The sequence below is a fragment of the Hylaeus anthracinus genome, unplaced genomic scaffold (genome assembly GCF_026225885.1).
Source record: "Hylaeus anthracinus isolate JK02 unplaced genomic scaffold, UHH_iyHylAnth1.0_haploid 0, whole genome shotgun sequence".
NCBI lineage: Eukaryota > Metazoa > Arthropoda > Insecta > Hymenoptera > Colletidae > Hylaeus > Hylaeus anthracinus.
In genome coordinates, this window is record NW_026533254.1 from 215,837 (window position 1) to 239,729 (window position 23,893).

Sequence of the window (23,893 nt, forward strand, 5' to 3'; positions counted from 1 at the left end):
AATCGGATTGAAACTTTTTGGAAGAGCATTTGCCATTTGGCCCCATAGCAAAACATTTGTCCTTGTGTTATTTTTACCACTTTATATCACTTTTTATCGCAAAAAGCGTACTATTTCACGTATGTTTGGCCTGAAACCGATGAAATCGATGAAACCCCTTACATTTTACTGCCGGAGAGGTTTTCGTAATGATCACAGATGCAAACATTAATGAATTTCTGTATTGTTTATAACTATTGTTATCGCAAAATTCCTATTCTATGATGTAACTCGGTGAGGAAATTACCGAGCTCGATGGAATCTTCCGCATTTCATGATAGATGAATTCGTGATGTTACCATTTGCAAAAATTTATGGACACTTTTATTGTTTATAAAACCATTGTTGGTGCGAAATTGCTATGCTCTGGTGCAGCTCGACAAGGAATTTACCAAACGCAATCAATCCTTTCGCATGTAGTTGCAGATGTATTCCTGATAATCCCATTTGCAATTATACAGGGTGTCCAAAAAATGTTGAATGTCCTTGAATGGGGTTTTTCGGGCGGGGGTTTGAAACAATTTTTTCCTAATGAAAATGTTGTTCGAGGCTTCGTCAGGGAGACATTTTGACAGAAAACCCCGACCAATCAGAGCGCGAGTATGCCGGTGGAGCGTACTCCGGCATACTCGCGCTCTGATTGGTCGGGAGTTTCTGTTTCTGTCAAAATATCTCCTTAACGAAGCCTCGAGCAACATTTTCGCTAAGGAAAAATTGTTTCAAGCCCCCCCTTCCCTGCGGAACAAGTCTTTTCAAGGACCTCCAACTTTTTTGGGTCATCCTGTATATTGCTCATAACTGTTGTTATTGCATGGAACCTATTGGTTATAGATTGCCACTAAAAAGAGTGAAATTAAATAATTTTTTGGAAAAAAAATTTAACCGACTTCAAAAAAGGTGCATTGCATTTAATATAATGTATTTAATAATTTAACCAAATTCATCAAACGATGGTGAATAACAATGCAGTTTAAATAGAAATTATTTCACACTTATCACTGCATTTTCCCATACTTTTAAGCAATTATTTCTAGAGCTAGTGCGTATTCATATACATTAACTAGAAATTATTTCATACTTTTCACTGTACCTTTTTTTGAAGTCGGTTAAATTTTTTTTCCAAAAAATTATTTTATACAGTCTAAAGTGTCATACCAAATTTCTTTTTCCATCGGCTGCCATAAGTCTCCTGGCAAATGCGACGAAAAGTCACGAAATTCAAGTGATCATATTTAGCAAACTAAACGGTAAATTGAACTCAAATTTCACACAGATGTGTACATTATATGTAAGATGTAAATTTTAAGTTGTAAGAGTTATTGGACGATCTGAACTGTTATCATTTTTGACCAAACCTCCTTAAAAAATCACACTCATATGTAAAATATTTGCTTAATTATTCGAGCAGTTTTTAAAGAGATAGTCATAAATACATTGTAACCATTGGGAGATTACAAACAGTAACAAACCATAACAAAAAATTAGATTTTCAAAATGTTGAAATTCTAAAAATTTATTTTCAAACGTATAACCATATTTTTTAATTATAGTCCTATTCAAACTTCGCGCTGTAAATTGGCAACGTAAGATGACCGACGACCCTCTACCTTGGCTTCATACCACACCACGTCAATGGCCTTCGATGCACGTTGAGTCACTTGTTCGCATACAAGCGCGGCCGCTTCACCGGTATCCACGCGCTCTGATTGGTCGACGTTTTCCGTTAATATCTGCTCAACGAAGCCTCGGACAACATTTTCGCTAAGGAAAAAGTTGTTTCAAATCACCTCCCGAACCACCTCTTTCAATGTGTTACAAACATTTTTGGGACACCCTGTATATTCCTATGTCCGTGGCTGTTATACAGGGTGTCCCAAAATTAGTGTAAGAACCGGAAGGAGAAGGGGGTAGCTGAGACGATTCTGAACAACTTTTTCCTTTGCAAAAATGTCGCGAGAGCATAAGTTCGAGCCAGGACTGTTGACCCACCTGAGCGCGCGCTAATCGGGCGCTGTGATTGGTCGGTGTTTTTCGTTAATAATTCAAAAACGAAGCTCCCACCGACATTTTTGCAAAGGAAATTGTTGTTCAAAATCGTCTCTGCTACCTCCCATTTCCGGCTCTTACGCGAGTTTTTGGATACCCTGTATACGGAAATATATGATTAAAATGAATTTCATGAATAATAAAGGATAATTATTAACAATTAACGTACTGCTTATTTGTCTGGGACAATGATACATACCATCCATTACTTAAGGCTGATTGGTTAGCATAATAAAATATGTAGCAGGTTTAACTTTGAGATGTAACTTTGTTGAACTGTTAAGGATCGAGAATTGGATATGAGGGTAAATATAACTTGCAATGATTACGTTAAATGTATATTGAACTCTTTGAACATCTTTTTTTTTTGTAACATTTACTTGCGTATCATACATAAGTTGCAAATAAACGTACACTTGGAAATCGTGTATATGGATGTTAGATGTGTAGTGTTTTGTTCTGTTTTTTTTTAAATTCGTAAAATATGCCAAATAAGATAGCGTTCAATTATTGCGTAAATATTGAAAAGTGCACAGGACAGAGTGGACCTCCTACAGATAATCCGAAAAAATTAATTTTATTACATAATCTTAATATTTAACAGATTACAGAATTATGTTATAGTCGGCGGACCATACTGTTTCGTTTTGGCAAAAGATATAATGTAAGATGGGTATAAGCATGTTCAAAAAGAATTGACGATGAAATCAGTGACAATGAAAATATTTTGCTCAAAAATCAGTAAGAAAATATGTATATACATGTATATATATATGTTTATGTAAGTGTATATAAATATATTAATATCAAAACGAAGAACATTATACGAGTGATGATGTCTCATGTACTTTGTGAATATACTAGAATTTACTTTTCTTTTTTTTTTATAACATCCATGCAACAGACGCTAAACTCATATTTCCAAACAGTTTTCAAATATATCATTTTCTTTTTTCTTGTACGTGTTTTCCTCGCAAAATCTAACCATCGCTCGTATTGTTTCGTTCTTTCTGTAAGATAAATCGTGCAAGCACAAAACCTACGTAATTTACGCGAATCAACATACTTGTACAAAGACAATGCGTGTGTAATAGCGATCACATTTGTTAGTTCTTAGCTTCTTAGAGATTCCCTATTTTTGTAAAACAAAGTGCAATTGAGTTGTATTAATATCGCAGCGCATGAAATACAGTAAGAATGTTATTTAAAGATATCGTAAAATTCGGTAACTGAACGACACAATCATCTATTAATCATTTGGAACATTTTAGGTATCAACCTATTTAGCTTTGGACCTTAGTTTAAAATTTTCTTCAAATAACATAGTAATCTTTAATATACATACAGTGGGTGTAGAATGTATTTGTACTCCGATTAATTTCCCAAAAAACTTTTGTGTGAAATTGTAGTTTATTAACTTCTTTTTTTATTATCAATGATATTTGATATATTTTTGGAAATCTCTAAGATAGACATAGTCTAAACAACATTTACTAGTTAATATAATTTGTGAAATTAACAAAAAAATGCGAAAAGTAGTTAAAAGTATAGAAGCAATAAGTATTTGTACGATTCTTATGACGAACCATTGACAGTTGAGTTTGTAAACATTAGAAACAGTAGAAAACATCAAATTTCCAGTAGAGTACTTTTAAAAAGGCTTTATAATAGAGGAATGGAAGATCCCACTTCGAATAACTTATAATTTAGTTAATTTAAGTTTTAAAGATTAAACAGTTGTGCCAATACTTATTGTTTCAACATTTCTTCAACATAAAACAGACAGGGGAAAAAAATTGTTTTTTTTTTTTTGTTAATTTCGTAACTTACATAAATAGCTATTTTGTTTGTACTCTATCTATTCTAGGGATTTCGAAAAAATATGTAGAATGTCATTGTTTACAAAAAATAAGTTAATAAATTACAATTTTACATAGTTTTTTTTGTAATTGATCGGTGTACGAATACTTTTTACATCCACTGAACTTTAAAATGTTTGTAACTTTAAATCTTATCTTTCTCGTTGGTTCAAAAACTCCATAACTTCTGTAAAAATGAAAGTATTGGTTTGTCTAGAAACTCCATGCCGATTTTTGGTGGGTGGTACAGGTATGAATATATTGAAACAATTGAAAACAAATAATATGTGTACATCCCTTAACAGGTGGAAAGCTTGTGGAACAATATGATACTAATATAATTCAATAAATTTATATCAAATTTCAAATGAGCCTTTGAATTTTTCTTAAAAATTGGCACGAACTTTTTGGACAACCCAATATACAAATACAGTTCGGGAAAGTGAAAATTCCTGTGCTCACTGGTACTTAATTCACTTACGAAGAGTTAACTTATAGTCTAATAATTTTCGAGCGGAGATCGTTCAAGCAGTAACAAAGTACCACGTAAACATCGACTACGTCGAACAAATTTTTGGAACTCATCTTACAGAAAACTTAACATACGTCGCAAACGTATGATAATTGACGAAATAACTTTGCGACTTGCAAAGTTTCTTAACGTTTGAAAACTATAAAAACCCTTAATTATAGCGATCAAATTATCACCTTGCAAGTTGCTCGCCGGGCGTTCCTTTTCTTTCTCCCCGATATCCTCCCCATCTATATCCTTAAATCGTATTATTTTACATACATAACATCAGATATATATATGCGTACAGATGATTATCTATGTCCATAACCAGAATTTCTTGAATGCTATGATCACAAACGAATACAGACAATAGTTAGAAAACATTTAATTGCAACACGTGTAAAATACGATCGATTAACTTCTACGGAATGAATTTCAATTTCTACGTAAACTCAAGAATTTCTGGTTAATAAAAATTACAATATACACTGTTTACACGTGCAACGAACAGTGTACAGTGTTATCTTCGCATCACGTACAAAAAGGGACACGTGTAAAATAATAATGTTACAGCAAAACGGTTTGTTTAACATGTTGCTCGCCATTTACAGTTTGCTTTACCAAAATTGATTTACGTAAACAGCTTTAAGATCGTACAATGCGCTATTTTCTTAATCAAATGGTGCATCAAGAAACTGGAAAGGAACATGTTAATCTTAAAACAAAATAAATCTGATAAATTAGGAATTCAACCTTTACAGACTAGAAGCTATGGTCTTTACTCCGTACATTTTGATTTGGAACACTCATGAAGAAAGAGAATTCAAATATTTCAGCAATTTTTGTTTGTACCATACTCGTTACCAAGGTACAGTATATGCAAAGATCCATTTCTCTTTAGTCTATGCTAAATCATTTGACGATGAATATTTGAAGAACAATTAATAAACATATCTGCCCCATTCGCTACAGTTATAGATAATCTATGAAACATTCACCGTCAAATATATATCGATCACTTCTATAAGACACAACTATTCCAAAAGCAGCTCTTATTCGTTACACCGAAATACATTTTACCAGAATATTTTAACTCTTTAAGGACGAAGATCTTCATCTTAACAGCAGCGATTCTGTAATACGTCGTTAAATTTTTATTCTTCGTAACTTTCACGAGTATGCTAACAAAAGGCTCCCGTTCCGAAATCGTTCGCTGCCAAATAATTTTTGTCCAGTCAGGACACTTTCTTAAAAAAATATTGCATCCTCAAAGCGTCGAATACCAATAAAATAGATCACACGAATTTTCATAATGACGAGTTAGTCTTATAAAATTAGTTGCTTCCGTTTAGCTATGTCCTCCCTCTTAAAAGTTTGCCACTCTCTTTTACTTTAAAGATAACATGGATAGACTATAATGCCACAAGAGACGAAACCTCTTGATAGCGTTCTTACAATAATATAATCTCATTTGGACATCAATATTATTAATTATCAGATTCATCTTCTTGGTGCATCTTTAATATATATTCATTTATTTCTATAGATGCATGTACGCGTATTGGAACTGGTATACTTGGGGAACAGAACAGTATAATTTTAATTATACCATAGGAGTATTCTTTCTTAATAAAAGCGAATAAAAAATGACACGTAATATCAATTTGTCGCGTAGAAAATATTTTAACGGTAAGTATCGCATGGCAGTTTAGAGAGCTGAACAAATTTAGTTGAACGAAATACGAGACTAAAATATACTTAAATAAAACTGTACACGGTTCCCTTGCAAATATACCAGTTGCAACAAGAAGAATTGTCGGTTCCTTGTTATTCATACAAATCTCAAAACTCATCCACTCCCACTCTTTCACTCTCTTTAACACATTAACGTTAGTTTGGTCTACTACTTTGGCCTAACAAAAAATGTAAATCATATAGGTACTCTGTAAAACATTAAATGTTCGTTCGTGTAAGTCTTTAGCATGGAAGGAGACGTAGACGAAAAGTGCATCTGGCAGTAAGAAACAAATCTAGTTCCTATACAACACCTTCGATATCGAATTCAAGGGAACATTTTTGTTCTGACTTTGTAAATGTCGATACAATGAAAAATAAATTCGGTCTCTCAGTGAGCATCTAATATATGCTTAAAAAAGGACAGATATCGATATAAAAGAAAATTACAAACGTGTATAATATGTTGGTACAAAAACTGTCGTTTTCTTTGTGCAGAATCGTAATAGAATATCCAAAACTCGGACAATATACGTTAATGAATACTGAAACTGTATCGGGACATTGTCGATGCAAGAAATTTAATTTCGGCTGATTAACCCTCTATGAAAGAACAACTAGGCTGCCTTCTTTTGAAAAATCCGCATTGTACAGAGCAAACTTAATTCGAGTTATAGAGGGTTAAAACAGAGATGGGCAAAATTTGATTCGAATAACAATTGACAAATGGAAACACTGTATAGTGACTTACAGTGGGTGTAGAATGTATTTGTACTCCGATCAATTTCCCAAGAAACTTTTCTGTGAAATTGTAGTTTATTAACTTCTTTTTTTATTATCAATAATATTTTATATATTTTCGGAAATCTCTAAGATAGACATGGCCCAAACAACATTTACTAGTTAATATAATTTGTGAAATTAACAAAAACAAAAAAATGGCAAAAGTAGTTAAAAGTATAGAAGCAATAAGTGTTTGTACGATTCTTATGACGAACCATTCACAGTTGAGTTTGTAAACATTAGAAACATTAGAAAACATCAAATTTTCAGTAAAGTACTTTTAAAAAAGGCTCTAATAAAGGAATGGAAGAAGATCCCACTTCGAATAATTAATAATTTAGTTAATTTAAGTTTTAAAAATTAAACAGCTATGCGAATATTTATTGCTTCAATATTTCTATCGATTAATTCTTTTTTTATTGTTAATTTCGAAATTTACATATATAGCTATTTTTTTGTACTCTATTTATTCTAGAGGTTTCCAAAAAATATGTAAAATATCATTGATTATAAAAAAATAAGTTAATGAATTACAATTTTACATAGTTGTTTTTTGGAAATTGATCGGTGTATGAATACTTTCTACACTCACTGTATTTTCAACTTACATTAGCTTTTATTCGTTCAAAGTAAAATATAATTGAATTTCCTAATTAAGATGTTTATCTTTTATTTTTCATTAGACAGTTTTATCTAGACAAGAAATTTGTCCATCTCTTAAAGACAGTCCGAGTTACCTGACATTTCAGTGATCAGACTTAAGAACGTTCTTTCTCGTTTCAGTTAAACTGTAGAGACAGAGATGTGTAAGACTTATTCGAATTGGCACGGAGATCGAATCGCGGCTACCTGTTTAGAAGACTGGGACACGACGATATGTGATGTAAGGAAAGATTCTATATCGATGTCCAGGACGCGTGTTCGATTTAAGCCTTGTATCTGTCGGAAGAGCCGATCGCGCAGCACAACACCAGGGAGAATATCAATCCAAGAAGTTCCAAGATGCCGACTCCAGCTGTAACGCCGATAACGACGTTCTTCTGGCTGTTCAGTACATCCATCAGCTTGTCTATGCAACCCTACAGGAAAGAAGATTTGTTAGATTTAATCGAGGCCACGCTTTCACGACGATCGGTGCATTAGCAAGTTCAACCAGGCGTGATTCCACCACACGAGTCACGATATTATGCTCCACGAGAGCAACGATGAGTCTACTTCGTGCAATTTTAATCACTAGACTGCGGATCTTTATGCAAAATAAAATCTTTGCGAACGTGCATACAAAAATTGAACTTGAATAGGAATTTATTTTATTCTGCAAATATTCTAACATGAACTTTACTTTCAATCTTTTTTATAATCTTGCATATTGTTTGCATTTTGTAGTTTCCTGCACACTCAAATTATGCATCCTATAAATGCATAAAGATTCGCAGTCTATTAATCACTATTCGAGGTGCAAGCATGCAGTAACTGTTTTTGCAAATATCGAAGTGAATCAGAAAGAAGTCTTTGTAGAATTTGAAAAGTTCAATCAAAGATTAGAGTATGTTAAAGTATGGTGGACAATAATCTTTCATTAATAGAGTTCTTTATCTATTCATTCTAATAAACAATTATTTTCGTACGATAAAGTATGGTGCACGATAATCTTGCATTAGTAGAGTCTTTTAACTATTCGTTCTAATAAACAATTTTTTTCTATCTTTACCTAAAACAGATCAACAGTCTCTAGCCTACAGAACTAACCTAATACTTAATCCTATTGTTCTAAAAAACTAATTTCATACAGTTCTGATTCACTGCTTCGCCGTTAACGAAGCTTAATGGAGATATTAGATTACTTAATTAAGAGAATCAAGTGCGATTACCTCGTTGTAAATTGCTGGATTAATTTCGCTGGCAACTTTGATATTCTGAGATAATTTGCAAGCGGTACTGTCTTTATCCTTGCAGCATGATTCGGGTACTTTGTATATGTTGTTTCCGTCATCGGATACGGTCAAGCTGACAGGCATCGAGCGATCCTTGGTGGCGTATTTGCTTCCTGCCCAATCTGCTGGGCCAGTAGCTCCGCAGCATCCAAGGCCAGATTGAAAAGCGTCTACAGCCTGTGTTTGGGAATTATCCACGCCGTATTTGTTCTGAAATAGAGAAGTTTACTCACTGTGAGCCATGTTTTCCACAGTAAATACAGTGAGTGTAGAAAGTATTCATACACCGATCAATTTCCAAAAAACAACTATGTACAATTGTAATTCATTAACTTATTTTTTTATAATCAATGATATTTTACATATTTTTTTGGAAACCTCTAGAATAAATAGAGTACAAAAAAATAGCTATATATGTAAATTGCGAAATTAACAAGAAAAAAAGAATTAATCGATAGAAATATTGAAGCAATAAATATTCGCATAGCTGTTTAATTTTTAAAACTTAAATTAACTAAATTATTAATTATTCGAAGTGGGATCTTCTTCCATTCCTTTATTAGAGCCTTTTTTAAAAGTACTTTACTGAAAATTTGATGTTTTCTAATGTTTCTAATGTTTACAAACTCAACTGTGAATGGTTCGTCATAAGAATCGTACAAACACTTATTGCTTCTATACTTTTAACTACTTTTGCCATTTTTTTGTTTTTGTTAATTTCACAAATTATATTAACTAGTAAATGTTGTTTGGGCCATGTCTATCTTAAAGATTTCCGAGAATATGTAAAATATCATTTATTATAAAAAAAAAGTTAAGAAACTACATTTTCACACAAAAGTTATTTGTAAATTGATCAGTGTACGAATACATTCTACACCCACAGTACATTGTTACCAGTCGGAATTAATCTGAAGGAAAGGAGGCGAAGTAGGGTAAGGAGGAGTGTTACGAGAATCTTTTTGAAAGAAAAAGGATGTCCAGAAAACATTCGTTCAAAGAATTTTTCTGGAAGTATGTGGAAAAATGATGAAAGGTATTTAAACTGAATTTCTTAAACGTTTATCAGGCCTCTCAATGCGATATCTCGGAATCGATATGAGATTTCGTCTACATGCAAGGTAAATATTTGTCTACCGCCATTGTTAGACTCGATATATCTACAAATCTCCTATTTTCTTAGCCCTCTAAGAATTGATTAAAGTTAAAATAATATTGAAAAGCTTCTTTTACAACACCGCCATTATGTTACGTTAATTTTTTATTTTATATTCTGTTAGAGGCAATAGCCAAGCTCATATGCTTCAGTGATCTGCCTGTTGCATCTGTTTCTTATTAGTGGAACGGTACCAAACGGGCCGACAATAAAAACGTCTTTGTTTGGACAGCGGATGTATCGCTTGGAATCCCTGAAATATTTATTACGACGCGGTAACGAAATTCAAGCGATACAGTCGAAGGATAAACATATTTTCCAAAGTTCATACAGTGGGTGTAGAACAGTTTGATAGAAGAATGTATCTTTTTAAAGACTTCAAATAATCAGATAATATACATTTCTCAATATTACAAAACTTCCAAAAACATGTATCTTTAATTGTAACCTATAGTTTACACACATAAATTTCCATGAATGAGAAACAATATTTAGTAACATAAATTAACAAAACAGAACATTTTTTCAAAAATAAATTGTTTAAATAAACAAATAAACAATTTCTTCTGGCATACATAAATCACCGATTCAAAAGCGCATATTTAAAAAAAAACGTTTGCCCTAGCTCCTCTAATTTTCTAGATATTTAAAAAAACATGGTTTTCACCCCCAACTTTAGGGGCTCTTTTCACCCCTTCAACATGGACGATTGCCGATAAAAAAATACGTGTCACATATTTTTTTGAGAACTACCTACCACATAAATTTGATTAAAATCGGAGTGTGACAGTTGGATATGTTTCCTTGTTAGATTTTTCTTTAAATTTTCATTCAAACTTTCCATTAATTGAAATTTTCATTTAATCGAACTGTAGAATTGTTCGTTCTAATTCAATATACAGTGGGTGTAGAATGTATTCGTACACCGATCAATTTCCCAAAAAACTTTTCTGTGAAATTGTAGTTTCTTAACTTCTTTTTTTATAATCAATGATATTTTACATATTCTCGGAAGTCTCTAAGATAGATATAGTCCAAACAACATTTGCTAGTTAATATAATTTGTGAAATTAACAAAAAAAATGCGAAAAGTGGGTAAAAGTATAGAAACAATAAGTATTTGTACCATTCTTATGGCGAACAGTAGAATTTGTAGCATAAACACATTAGTTTATTGCTCCGTACGAATTAGAAAACCTTGAATTTCCATAAAAAGGCTTAAAAAATGTTCTAATAAAGGAATGAAAGAAGATCCCACCCAGAATAACATCGACATTTATGATAGTTACTTTAATGCCTAGAAGAGTTGCAGTAATTATAAAATCAAATTTCGTTTTTTTTAAAATGAAGTTTTAAAAATTTAACACTTGTACGAATACTTATTTACTTATAGTATATAGTATAATACTTATAGTGATATAATACTTATATATTCAGTTATACAAAATAAGTAATCTTTTCGTACACGAAGGAAGTATTACATACTTATAAATTAATGTAAATTTCTTTTTTTTTTTAAATGAAGTTTTAAAAATTAAACAGTTGTGCAAATACTTAATGCTTCAACATTTCTATTGATTAATTGTTTCTTTCTTGTTAATATCGCAATTTACATAAATAGCTATTTTGTTGTAATGTTGTATCTATTCTTGTGATATGTAGAGATATGTAGAATGTCATTGTTTATAAAGAAATAAGTTAATAAATTACAATTTTACATAGTTCTTTTGGAAATTGATCAGTGTTCAAATACTTTCTACATCCACTGTATTTGAATTCCACAAATCTTTCAAAGTATCCAAAATTCAGCATTAAGCGGCGGTGAGTTATGGCTCCGAAACCTGAATTACACAATTCCAATAAAACTGTACCAGCAGCGTGTGACACGAAGCAAAAGAAGACTAAGTGGAGACTTCAACGGGTGTCTAATTCGAGAAGATGAATGGAGTAATTATAGGCGTCTGATCAGGTAGTTGAGTATAGAAAGACGAATGGACTAATTATAGATATCTAACTAGGGACAGGAGACCGCGGATAATTAGATATTCCCTTAAACAATGCCGGACGCGGGACGAGTGTTTGGGCAGCGATAGAATCGTGTAATCGGCGATACCTTAACGGTATTTATCACGGAAGACTTGACCAGGCCCTCGAGGCTATTGCTGTTGTAGTGGAGCCATGCCCCAGCCGCGATCTGCGCGACGATAACCACGAGGAGGCAACTGAAGAAAGCAACCAGCATGCATTGAGATTCACGGAAGGCGCCGCAACAACCCAGAAAGGCGACTATCAACATGAGGATCCCAGCGGCCAGCAGGATGTAGAGGCCATTGTAGAAGTTGTGCTGTTCCTGGGCGAGGGACATCAGGAACGTCTGATCCGTTAGCAGCCACGCAGCCAGGACCACTCCTGCTAAACCCACCGCCTGAAAAATACAACGTTTATGCTTGTAGATAAAATGCAATTGCGACTCGACAAAAGTGTATCGAAATCAGAAAACTTAAAACTGCAAAGGGGTTGTACGTATACCATTATTAGACTGCGGATATTTATGCATTTATAGGAATTCTTTTTTTCTTTTTGATTTATTTATTTAATGTCGCATCAGCTTTTTAGCCATTAGCGACCACATTGCAATACATTGTTATATTTTGTGTCTTATTGCATTGTATTTCACATACATCACTTGGTTTTCTTCTGTCTAACAATTTTAAACTACCTAAGACTAATTACATACTAAATATCTTTAATTATTTTGATTTTCTCAAGATAAGTTATTATTCCTTTTACAGGTTCTTTCCTTTAAACATTGTGAAAATTGTAATTTAGAACTATCCATTAAACATATTTTGCTAGAATGTTCAATTGGTGAAAACATCAGAACCCAAATAAAACTTCCTGTAGATATCATAGGAAATTTGAATGTGCAAGAAACTACAAAATGCAAGCAACATGCAAGACTATAAAAAAGATTGAAAGTAAAGTTCATGTTAAAATATTTGCAGAATAAAATAAATTCCTATTTAGGTTCAATTTTTGTAGAAACATTCATCAAGATTTTGTTTTGCATAAAGATCCGCAGTCTAACCATTATACATCCTCTATGACGTATTAATTTTATTATTTTCTTTTTGTTGTATGATGAATAGAGTGTTATTTTAGAACAATTTTTGTGTGAAATGCTGATTAAAATATTGATGGTTTGTATATAATATTGTTCTAAAATAACACGCTCCAATGTTGGCACATTAATTGTGTCCTTTACAACCATTATACTATTATATGTAGATCCTCTATGACGTATTAATTTTATTATTTTCTTTTTGTTGTATGTTGAATAGAGCGTGTTATTTTAGAACAATTGTTTTGTCAAATGCTGATTGAAATACCGATGGTAGATGATACCTGGTAAATTAGAACTGGTTTGTATACAATATTGTTCTAAAATGACATACTCTAATGTTTACCCATTAATTGTGTTCTTATATAAAAGATTATTTCCATGAAATTCTGTAGTAATATTTAAAAAATAAACGAGAGTCCTTTACAAAGTAATCTAGGTCTTGGTATGAGCTCCATGCAAACCAGAAGGATTGATAAACTTTTTAAAGCGGATCAGTAGTCCATTTTAAAGAATTTTTCCTTTTCGTCTACATCGAGACTAACTTAACGAACGGTTGTCATTTTTTTGCGCATGCTACAAACGCAAACGACGCATTGTGGGCACGAAACGGTTCTTCCTACATTGTCGTAAAAATATACTTGACCTTTTTAGCCCTATTGAAACAGAGACAGCAGGGAACGAGTATTCTGGTTTATGGCTTAAGCGCCGCTCACAATGCGCTATATGGATAAATAATGAAGTATTCTTGCGAAACGAGCTTGGCCAAGACGGGACGTGCCCTTTTCAATGGCCTGTCCACCAGATGTTAACGTTTCCTTGTAAAACGAGTGGGTTTTCCCTATTCTCTCCCCCTTCTGACCTTTTTTCGCAATGCTCGTGAGGTATTCGTAACTTGAATGCGTCCGAAACTCTTTGAACGTTCCTATGGGCAAAAATTAAGTGAATTAAGATTCGCAATCTCTTCACGGTTTGCTACCGAATCCAAATACACTACACGGTGCTTCTGACGAATTTATTCAGACCAATTCATACTTCCTTTACCTTTGTTTATTTAAAGACTTTATTCGCCGTAACGAGGGAAACAAATTGTACAAAATTAAAATTCACGTAAACACGGATAGATACGATTTACTTTATTTGCGTATTTAATTATCGAATGCATACAAATTTTCATTCTTTTTTCAAACATTCTGTACCCATCTTTTATTCTAAGAGCGCGAAGGGTTAACCTGACGCGTGAAGAGAGATACGCGAACCAAGAAGGCGTTATCTCATGCGTAAGATATACTTTGAAGTTTATGCAACTTTATATCTGTTACAAGGACGTTGACCGTGCAAGCAGAAATATCTTCCCATCGCTTACAGTGCACGAAACGTGCAATAAGGGAGACACAGGGTTAAACCTTACACGTTCAACAGCGCCGTGCATAGGCGAGAAATTACATAGGCGTGGGAGGCGTTACTCTGCTCGGAAGATAAGTGCTGATTTATCTACGAAACACACTAGCACACATTTATCACTGTGGCAAAACTGACTGGGTTACCCGCTGTAGACACAAAGAGCTATAAAAACGAAATGACCTGGGAAATTATTGTAAGACTTAGGAGAATTACATTTAAACATTGTAATTGAATAAGTTACACTTCGAGGCCATTACAGTAAAGTCTCGATAAATGAACAAGCTCGGGACTGAACTTGTACGTTTATCGTAGACTTCGTATACAGGGTGTCCCAAAAATGTTGGAACATTTTAAAAGGGTTGGTTCGGGAGGTGATGTGAAACAACTTTTTCCTTGGGGAAAATGTTGTCCGAGGCTCCGTTGCGGAGATATTAACGGAAAACACTGACCAATCAGCGGGCGTTCCATTGGCATACTCGCGCTTTGATTGGTCGGGGAGCGCGGCCGCCTAGCGCTCTGATTGGTCAGTGTTTTCCGTTAATATCTCCTCAACAAAGCCTCGGACAACATTTTCGCTAAGGAAAAAGTTGTTTCAAATCACCTCCCGAACCACCCCTTTCAAGATATTACAACATTTTTGGGACACCCTGTATTTTCTGACGTTTGCCGACGAGCTTCGAACGTAGAGAAGAACAGCGAATAAAGAAGAAGACGGAGCGAAAACACCAGGCTCAGTCGGTGAGACTTTTGTTATTATTAACTTTTTCGTTGTAAAACTTTTACAATCATATTCCTGACATTTTTCTAATTAAAATGAGACCAAACACGATATAATTCGAACGATATTTACCATGCATCTTTTATTAGTTAGTGTTCTATGATATATAGACTGCGGATCTTGATGCATTTATAGGAAATTTCAATGTGCAAGAAACTACAAAATGAAACCAATATGCAATATAAAAAATATAGAAAGTAAAGTTCATCTTATAATATTAGCAGAATAAAATTAATTCCTATTTAAGTTCAATTTTTGTAGGCATGTTCGCGAAGATTTTATTTTGTTTAAAGATCCGCAGTCTATTGATATATGATACATAATAAGTTGTTAGAAGTAAATATGTTGCGAATTACGTCGTGTTGGATCTCATTTTCAACAGAAAAATGTCAGGAATATATATATGTATATATATTGATAGTAAAAGTGATAGTAAAATTTCTACAACATAAAAGTTAATAATAAAAAGGTTTCACCGTTGCATTAAGGCCAGGTTACACCAATAAAACGTGTTTCTTTAAATAAATTTTGTTTATAGTAAAAAAAATATTTCAGAATCAAACTTCTTACAGCTGAAAGTACATATATTAAACTATTTTTCTTTTTTTTTTTTAAATGGCGGCTCTGAAATTGGCTGCTTAAACTCGTCCAATTTGTTGGCGGGTGTCATCATTTCTTGGAAACAAATCATCTGAAAGCAAAAAATAAAACGGTTTCATATTCTGTATCGAATTAGCTATGGTCGGAACTACAAGCAAAAATATTCATTGTTATTTAAAAAAGTTATAAGCAATTAAAAGTGCAAAAAAAGGGTCGAAAAATTCAGAAGTCCGCCATTTTTTTTTTTCGGTGAAAATGTTTGATTGTAATACTGTCCATAGCCAATTCGATACAGAATATGAAACCGTTTTATTTTTTGCTTTCAGATGATTTGTTTCCAAGAAATGATGACACCCGCCAACAAATTGGACGAGTTTAAGCAGCCAATTTCAGAGCCGCCATTTAAAAAAAAAAAAAAAGAATAGTTTAATATATGTACTTTCAGCTGTAAGAAGTTTGATTCTGAAATATTTTTTTTATTATAAACAAAATTTATTTAAAAAAAAAAAACACGTTTTATTGGTGTAACCTGGCCTTAAATTGTCTCACCGACATACTTTGGTGTTTTCGCTCCGTGCTCTTCATTATTCGCTGTTCTTCTCTTCCTTCGAAGCTCGTCGGCAAACATCAGAGAATATACGATCATGTTACATAGACTACTCGGCGATCGAATTCCTTGGCACCCCAAGGGGTATACCACTCCAGTGGTGACAATGGTTTCCGTGCATTTATGGTAGAGAAATTTATGCATTTATAGAGACTTTACTGTACTTGCACTCTATCGATATGTTACGTCAAGCCTCGACAGACTACAGTCGTTCAGTATTATTGTCCAGAATTACTAAAAATGGTTTCTAAGTCTATTTTCGAGACAGTAATAAGAAAGAAACAGGCAATAAATTTCTGCAAAATTTTATAAGGAGATTGCATCTAATAAGGAGAAATGCATCTAATATACCGATCTACGTACTTACACAAAGTACATTCGATATAAATAGAATATACATAAATATAATGTTTCCTGCAGGTATAAGTAGCGTATGTACTATCATAGCATTTACCCTTGGCAAAGACTGAAATATTTACCGTGCCATTCTCGGAAAAAGTTTACCGACCCCCTGGTTTACATGAAAAGCAGCTAGAGGAGCTCGCGAGGTCGAAGAAGGTTCAGTGGGTTAAGCTGGTGTAGAACGATCGTGACTTCCACTCAATGTGTAATCTCGACAGAGGCGTGCCTCTCGAACAGAGGACTTCCTGTATTCTCGACGCGTCTTTTCGCTATTCGGCCAGCGAATGCTGATGTAAGAACAGATCCAAGAGCCGCGAGTAGGATCGGTCGAGTCAAACGGATTCTTCGCGGATACGATCAGACTTCAAACATAGCGCGGTAAATCAAGATAGAGGTAGGCCGTATTTAACGCGTGCTGCATGCCTATTTGCATTACTCGAATCAGTCAGGTGATTTAAGCGATGCAAGGAACCAAAGAATATCGTAGACTTAACTTGTTCGTGTCTGCAAACGCAATTATCTTTTCTCAAACAAACGATACATATTTTACGGTATTAATATAACGAACTATGCTAAACACAGCTGGAAAGTGTGTGTATTTATGTAAAATGAAATAATATTACTATAAAAATTGTAGAATATATTCGACACGTTATCTATATTTTATGTATGTTTTCTCTATTATTCTACGTAATAAATGCACAGTTATAAAATACACAGTTTAGTCATTAGACCAGTCATTAAACTTATTACCCTAATAAGTTTAGATCCGCCATCAGTACTCAATGTTGCGAAGCTTTCAACGAATGTATTCGACATCTGGCCACAGCGTTTCTTAATCATCGCGAACCGTCTCGATACGAGAAAACTGTCGACCGATCGCCTAAACCAGTGGTGGCCAAATGATTTCGCGGGCCACTTTCGAAAGGCATCATAACTCCGCGGGGCGCATATAAAATTATGAATTTCCATATTAGATTTAGACCTATTATAGACATTTTCTTACTCATCAGCTCTTCAGCTTTTTTCGATTGTGTTTCACGAGAACTTTCTGGTACGCAATATTATTTTTAAATCAAAGTTAATATTTTCTCATAATTTCGACAGTTAATTTGTGAATACAGGGTGTCCCAAAAATGTTCATCAGAGCTCCTTGAACTTTTTTCATTCGCGACCCCGTTTAAGATTGTGATTTTTTTTCGCAAACTAAAAACATAATAATGAAGATTTAATGAAATATTTTGTGACAATTTATTGATTAGGTAACAATACAGGGTGTCCCAAAAATGTTGTAACACATTGAAAGAGGTGGTTCGAGAGGTGATTTGAAAGAACTTTTTCCTTAGCGACAATGTTGTCCGAGGCTTCGTTGAGGTGATAGCCTACGCTACCACGGCCGCTCCACCGGCATACTCGCGCTCTGATTGGTCGGCCTCCTAGCACGTAGCCTACGCTATCGCCTAAACCGGTACCGCCTACCGACTACCGTCTAAATTTGAAGCATAATTCGAATATCTGAAAATTATTGCAAGGCGTTCGGGAATATTTTGCTCGTCGATACCGTTCCTGTATAAAAATGTTTGCGGTGCTTTAACGAGATTTAGACCGCATACATAATGCATACAAAAGCAGACATCGTGTTTGCCATTCCGTAGTAAGATGCAAATCGTTCGATAAATTTGAATAACGGTTGCATAATTACATTTACATGTGATCACAAGTCGGGACTATTATCTATCGATGTATTTCCAATATAAATTTTCATTTATTCGAAGACCGTATTCACCTATTTAATTTGCATACGGTTACTATACATATATTTCAAACATTTATGTAATATAGATAATTTTTGAAACTTTTGATCCTTTCATTCGTTAGCCTCTGTCTATATTATCTATCGATGTATTTCCAATATAAATTTTCATTTATTCGAAGACCATATTCACCCATTTAATTTGCATACGGTTACTATATATATATTTCAAATATTTATATAATATATTCTTGTATAATTTTTGAAACTTTTGATCCTTTCATTCGTTAGCCTAGTACGTGCAACGATATATTTCAAGTGTGTGTATTATTGCATTATTTTTGCAACTTTTGAACCTTTTACTCGTTAGCCTCGTTAGATGAAATTGGAACACGAATTGACGAATCCAGCGCATTGTGAACCCAGTGACATTTACGTCTATAAAGTAATGCCCACGCTTACTAAAGAGTAACAGTTTAAACGACTACGGCTAACTGTGCTTATAGAAGGGTAACTAGATGCCAGTTAACTGTATGTAACGTCTATACTATATTTCTCGGTATATGACTGCGTCGACAACCCACTGTCACAGGTAATAGAGACAAGACAATGTAAATACGACTGCGGTTCGTTTGATCTCGGTATCCCTTTCTGTACCGCGATTTCGCTTTTCGACGACGAAAATAAACAGTTAAATATTCTCATACGAACATCCGTAGGCGACTTTGTACGCGAAATATACATTATATTTCGACGACACTGCATTATCAAATATTTAGTATATTACTGGAAGTATCTGTGAGAGTTGGTTTTGGTATGCGTGTGAGAAAAAGAGGTTAGAGTGTATCAAGTTAAAAAAGGCATGTGCGTGGCATGAATGTCTTAATATTCTAATCCATTACTAAATATATTAATCACAAAAAGTATCCAAATTTGTTCCACCTTCCCACAGTATCGACACCAGAAGAAGTTACTTAAATTTAAATTTACATCGTGGAAATTAACTTTGAGTCTTCCATTTAAAATAAATAAAAATTTCTTAATTCTTTCCCATTTAATTTATCAATGGTGACTGTAAGTTTTATTAAAAATAGTTTTCATCGCCAACTATATTTAATATTTCCAAGAACCAAGCGCGCTTTAGAACCACGTACCTTTCAAATTTATCGAACGCGGTCGTGTTCTCGAAATTGAATCATAGAGTACAAAATAGAAGATAGGACGACGCTTTTCTGTGAAAGCATTTGGCATCCTTATTCGGTGCCAAGTGTGCCAAGTTCAACGCCGTTAGTGAATACAGGGAATTCGTTTTCAGCAGTGATGGGCAAAACCCTAGGCTTCGAATAAATCTGAAGTGTGTCGATATGTTTGTCTCGTTTTCTGTTTTGAAAAATGTTCAAAACAGAAAACGAGAGAAACACATCGGCAAACTTCAGATTTATTCGAAGCCTAGGATTTTGCCCATCTCTGGTTTTCACGAATAAAATCGCGAAGCAACGAAATGGTAATAATCTAAGAAAAATAGATAAAAACATTCTAACATCTAAGAAAAATAACCAAGAAAATTTGTATTACAATAATTTGCAAAAAGAAAATCAATTTGCATCGGAATTTATTGGATGAATTAATCGTCTTAAAAGGATAGATTGTCTAGAAAATCGATTCAGAATCGAACCTAACCCCCACTCGAAAGCGTCATGGGTGACAGGAGAAACTGGGCAGGGGTGTTAGGGTGTAGGACGCAGACTCGTAGGAAGAGCATATTCGTTCTCTGACTGGAAATCTATATTTAAACGCACTTATTCCTGTTGAACATTTTCAAAACTAGATACGATGCTTGTGCCCCGATGCTGACACAACCGCTATTGTTAATCTCGGCGAATAGTCGATGCACGGACAGACCAGTTGGTGTTAGATCGATACTCGTGCCTGCGGTTCAATAACGCAAATGACTCTGAGTCATTTTCCTGATTCTTAGTTTCTACGAGACGATTAAAAGTGATGCGGACTCTTGAAATAAGTTCTCGAATGGACTCGAGACGAAACAGAATCGTAAATGCTATACTGAAATTGTTTCGATAGTCTTGGGCCGATCTCATGATTGGTTCGACAATTAAGATACTCGCTGATCTTTTCAAGTTGAACATCTAAAATAAAATATAAAATATTTTCCCGGCTTATTTCGGTATAAAAATATTTGCGCTGCTTTATCGACATCGAGGCCGATCGCACAACTATAGTTTCTATGCTCATGTTACGCGGCGCGTTCTTTTCGCATAAATTTAAAACGCTGTATTCGTGTTAGATCTGTTGTTGTTAAAAACAAAAGTAATTAATTCAAAAGACATTCTATCGGCTAACATCGTTTATTAACATTGCAAATTTTAATTATATTCTCATGTATGTAAATATATAAATAAATTGTAAATAAGTTAAGTGGAAGCTAAATTTAATTCCTATAAGGTTGTTCGTGAGGTGATTTGTAACAACTTTTTCCTTAGCCAAAGTGTTGTCCGAGGCTTCGTTGAGGAGATATTAACGTAAAACACTGACCAATCAAAGCGCTCGGATACTGTTGGAGCGCTAGCGGTAGCGTAGGCTACGTGCTAGGCGGCCGCGGTAGCGTAGGCTACGGCGCTAGACGGCCGCGCTCTGATTGGTCAGGGTTTTCTGTCAATATCTCCTTAACGAAGCCTCGGATAACATTTTCGCTAAGGGAAAAGTTGTTTCAAATCACCCCCTGAACCACTCCTTTCAATAACCTCCAACATTTTTGGACACCCTGTATTTTTATACCAAAATAAACGGGCAAAATGTTTCATATTTTATTTTAGATGTTCAACTTCAAAAGATCTAGTATATTATTTGTCGAACCGATCGTGAGATCGCGAATCGCGGAAATTTAGGACAGATAAGGATTAACACGAGATGTACGCACCACCCAGGTGCAATCGATTCAGCTGACCTCTCGAATTATGTTGCTATACGTCGGAAAACTGCGATGTTAATTAAACGAGATTCGACGTTTCGCGCGAAGGTTATCGCATTAATTAAGAGGGCGTTTTGTTTTTCTTCTATAAAAAGGCGTTTAATGCGATCGGGAGAGTAAAAGTTATCGAAAGAGTAAAAGTTTTCGTTGTTTGTTACACTAATTGTTAATTTATTATATGTAATATAAAATATGTAGACGATGGAAATGATAATAAAGAATCGCGAAATTGGAATGGTAAATGGTTTTCGGTAAGAATAAACTCTGTCGACTCATTTCATGATCCTCGTGAGAGAAGGATGTGAAAAAAGCTCGGATACCCAGATGCAATCGATTCAGCCACGTTAGAATTGTATTGTCGCTAGGCAGCAAAACAGCAAACGTAGGGAAAAATCCCTAAGTTCGCTCGTGCCCTGCGGGAATGGCTGCTCTACTTTCGTCACTTCTTTTTAATCAAAAGAATCTATCTAGTTTCTATATTTAAATTTTTCTAAAGAATCATCATGTTCCCCTTAGTTACGGAATTTTTAATTTGAAAGCAAATTTTACGAATGCATTACGAATAAAATATAAAAGCACATCTATAGAATGTGTTTGCTCAGTGACTCGTTTAAGTCACGAAAAAGGGAAGTACATATAACTCTCGACTTCATTGCACCAAGTGGTGAAATTTGTCCTTAAAACGTCATTATATTAAGTCCGTTAATTTATCCAATTATACTACAACTCCAGACAGTACACAGTATCTTGAAAACAAGTTCGCATTTTCAGATAAATTAGAGGTCACGGGGGTAACGCAGCCATGCAGAATAAAATTACCAGAAGCGTTAACGACAAAATATTTTCAGACCTTCTTCTCAATTTTTAGAAAATCTTCTCTTTGTCTTTCATGGGATTTCTCGAAAATAGGTCAGTTCAAATAATCCTAACTAACTGGTAAACAATGTTAACAATGTTAACATGTGCATTCGCGACGTTAAGCTACATTAAACGGATATTTCAAATTTCGTAATTTGTAGTTAGCAACTCGTCAAGTATTTCTGCAGCGAGCGTTAATTTTCGTAAACGTATGCACATTAGTATCGCTAATAAGTTTATTGAACCGAGTTACACGTATATACATTTTATACCGCGTGCATATACTTGTAACGGTCATAATATGTCCAGTATATTATATCCCCCTGCGAATAAAGCTACCCTTTCATCGACGTGCGAAGTGCAATCATTATTGATCAATAAAAACAGTGTAAACGTTACGTTTGTCTCGCAAGTTGATCGAGCTTTTCATAATTTTCGAATAAAACGATGTATTACTTAAACCGATAATTTCAGACAGCTTGATTTGCTATATTACCTGCAAAGTTTACGTAAAATAAAGTAGGGAAGATGAATACGATTTCCATCGCAGTTACAAATCTTGAAAGAAAGAAAGCTAATTGCGAGATGAATAAGATTTTCCTAGAATAATAAACGCCAATAAAACCAATAAAACGAAGGTCTAACGATTGACGTGTAATGTTTATACAACTCAACAGTGCCTTTTTTTTGTATGTGAAATGTTCATTGTGAAATATTTCACACTTTATCATTCAGCCTTCGATTCTTATTCTATAAGTAAAACAAAAAGTTGTTTATCTTTGCTTCGTGATTTGAATGTTCATTGAGATAAAAACGGTGCTTCGCTTTCGAATGCATCGTCATGAACTTACCCAAAATATGAGGTTGACGCAGACCAGTGCATACTTGACGAACCCATAACATTCCGAAAGCACCATTTTCGTTCGAATGGTATATGACACACAACACTTGGTTAGGTTACTACGGCGGCTTTATAAAAAAACACACGACTTTACGAGCCGACGGGAATCGTTTAAATTCGTTCGGACGCTGATGCACGGACAAGATAAGTTTTTCTTTAGCGTAGCAGATTAGTCAATTTTGTACTTGCACATTTACGAAGGAAAAACACAGATCCATTCCACGCGACGGTTTACAAGCTACTGTCATGGGAGACGAACTGCCGGCGTTGGTTTTTATCGCGAGTGCAGGGTACGAAGCAGTATGAAGAACAGACTGATACTCTCGTTTAAACCTCCTTGAAGCTGCAGCTTGTGACGTCATCCGACCATCCCCTATCTCTGTCATTAGTCCACTGTGGTCTTCCTTCTTTTTTC

The 23,893-nt window shown here is 34.4% G+C and overlaps 2 protein-coding genes across 3 annotated transcripts in view; one reads left to right on the plus strand and one right to left on the minus strand.

Annotated features, from left to right (window-relative positions):
- The window catches only part of LOC128895467 (ATP-dependent DNA helicase Q5-like), a 154,962-nt gene that overhangs the window by 20,251 nt on the left and 110,818 nt on the right, over window positions 1-23,893 (plus strand). Inside the window, exon 11 of one of the 2 annotated variants that reach the window (XR_008461814.1) lies at window positions 21,206-21,250. The exons of the other annotated variant lie outside the window; for it this stretch is intronic. The gene's annotated coding sequence lies outside the window, so the exon portion shown is untranslated. Of the gene's footprint in view, window positions 1-21,205; window positions 21,251-23,893 lie in introns of those variants that run through there. 2 annotated transcript variants of the gene reach the window in all.
- Window positions 2,408-23,885, minus strand: LOC128896241 (CD9 antigen-like). Its single transcript, XM_054159472.1, has 4 exons — window positions 23,429-23,885; window positions 12,179-12,490; window positions 8,847-9,119; window positions 2,408-8,054 (listed from the first exon to the last, which is right to left on the minus strand). Exons 1-4 carry the CDS (start codon window positions 23,492-23,494, stop codon window positions 7,902-7,904), a joined length of 804 nt encoding a protein of 267 aa, XP_054015447.1. The 5' UTR covers window positions 23,495-23,885; the 3' UTR covers window positions 2,408-7,901.

Bases quoted from the DNA above. Each gene is read 5' to 3' on its own strand.
- LOC128896241 (XM_054159472.1), bottom strand. From the start codon at position 23,494: ATGGTGCTTTCGGAATGTTATGGGTTCGTCAAGTATGCACTGGTCTGC. The intron at 9,120-12,178 runs GTATCGCCGATT...TCTCTATTTCAG, and splicing joins CCGTGATAAATACCGTTAAG to AACAAATACGGCGTGGATAA. The intron at 8,055-8,846 runs GTAATCGCACTT...TCTTTCCTGTAG, and splicing joins ATCCAGCAATTTACAACGAG to GGTTGCATAGACAAGCTGAT.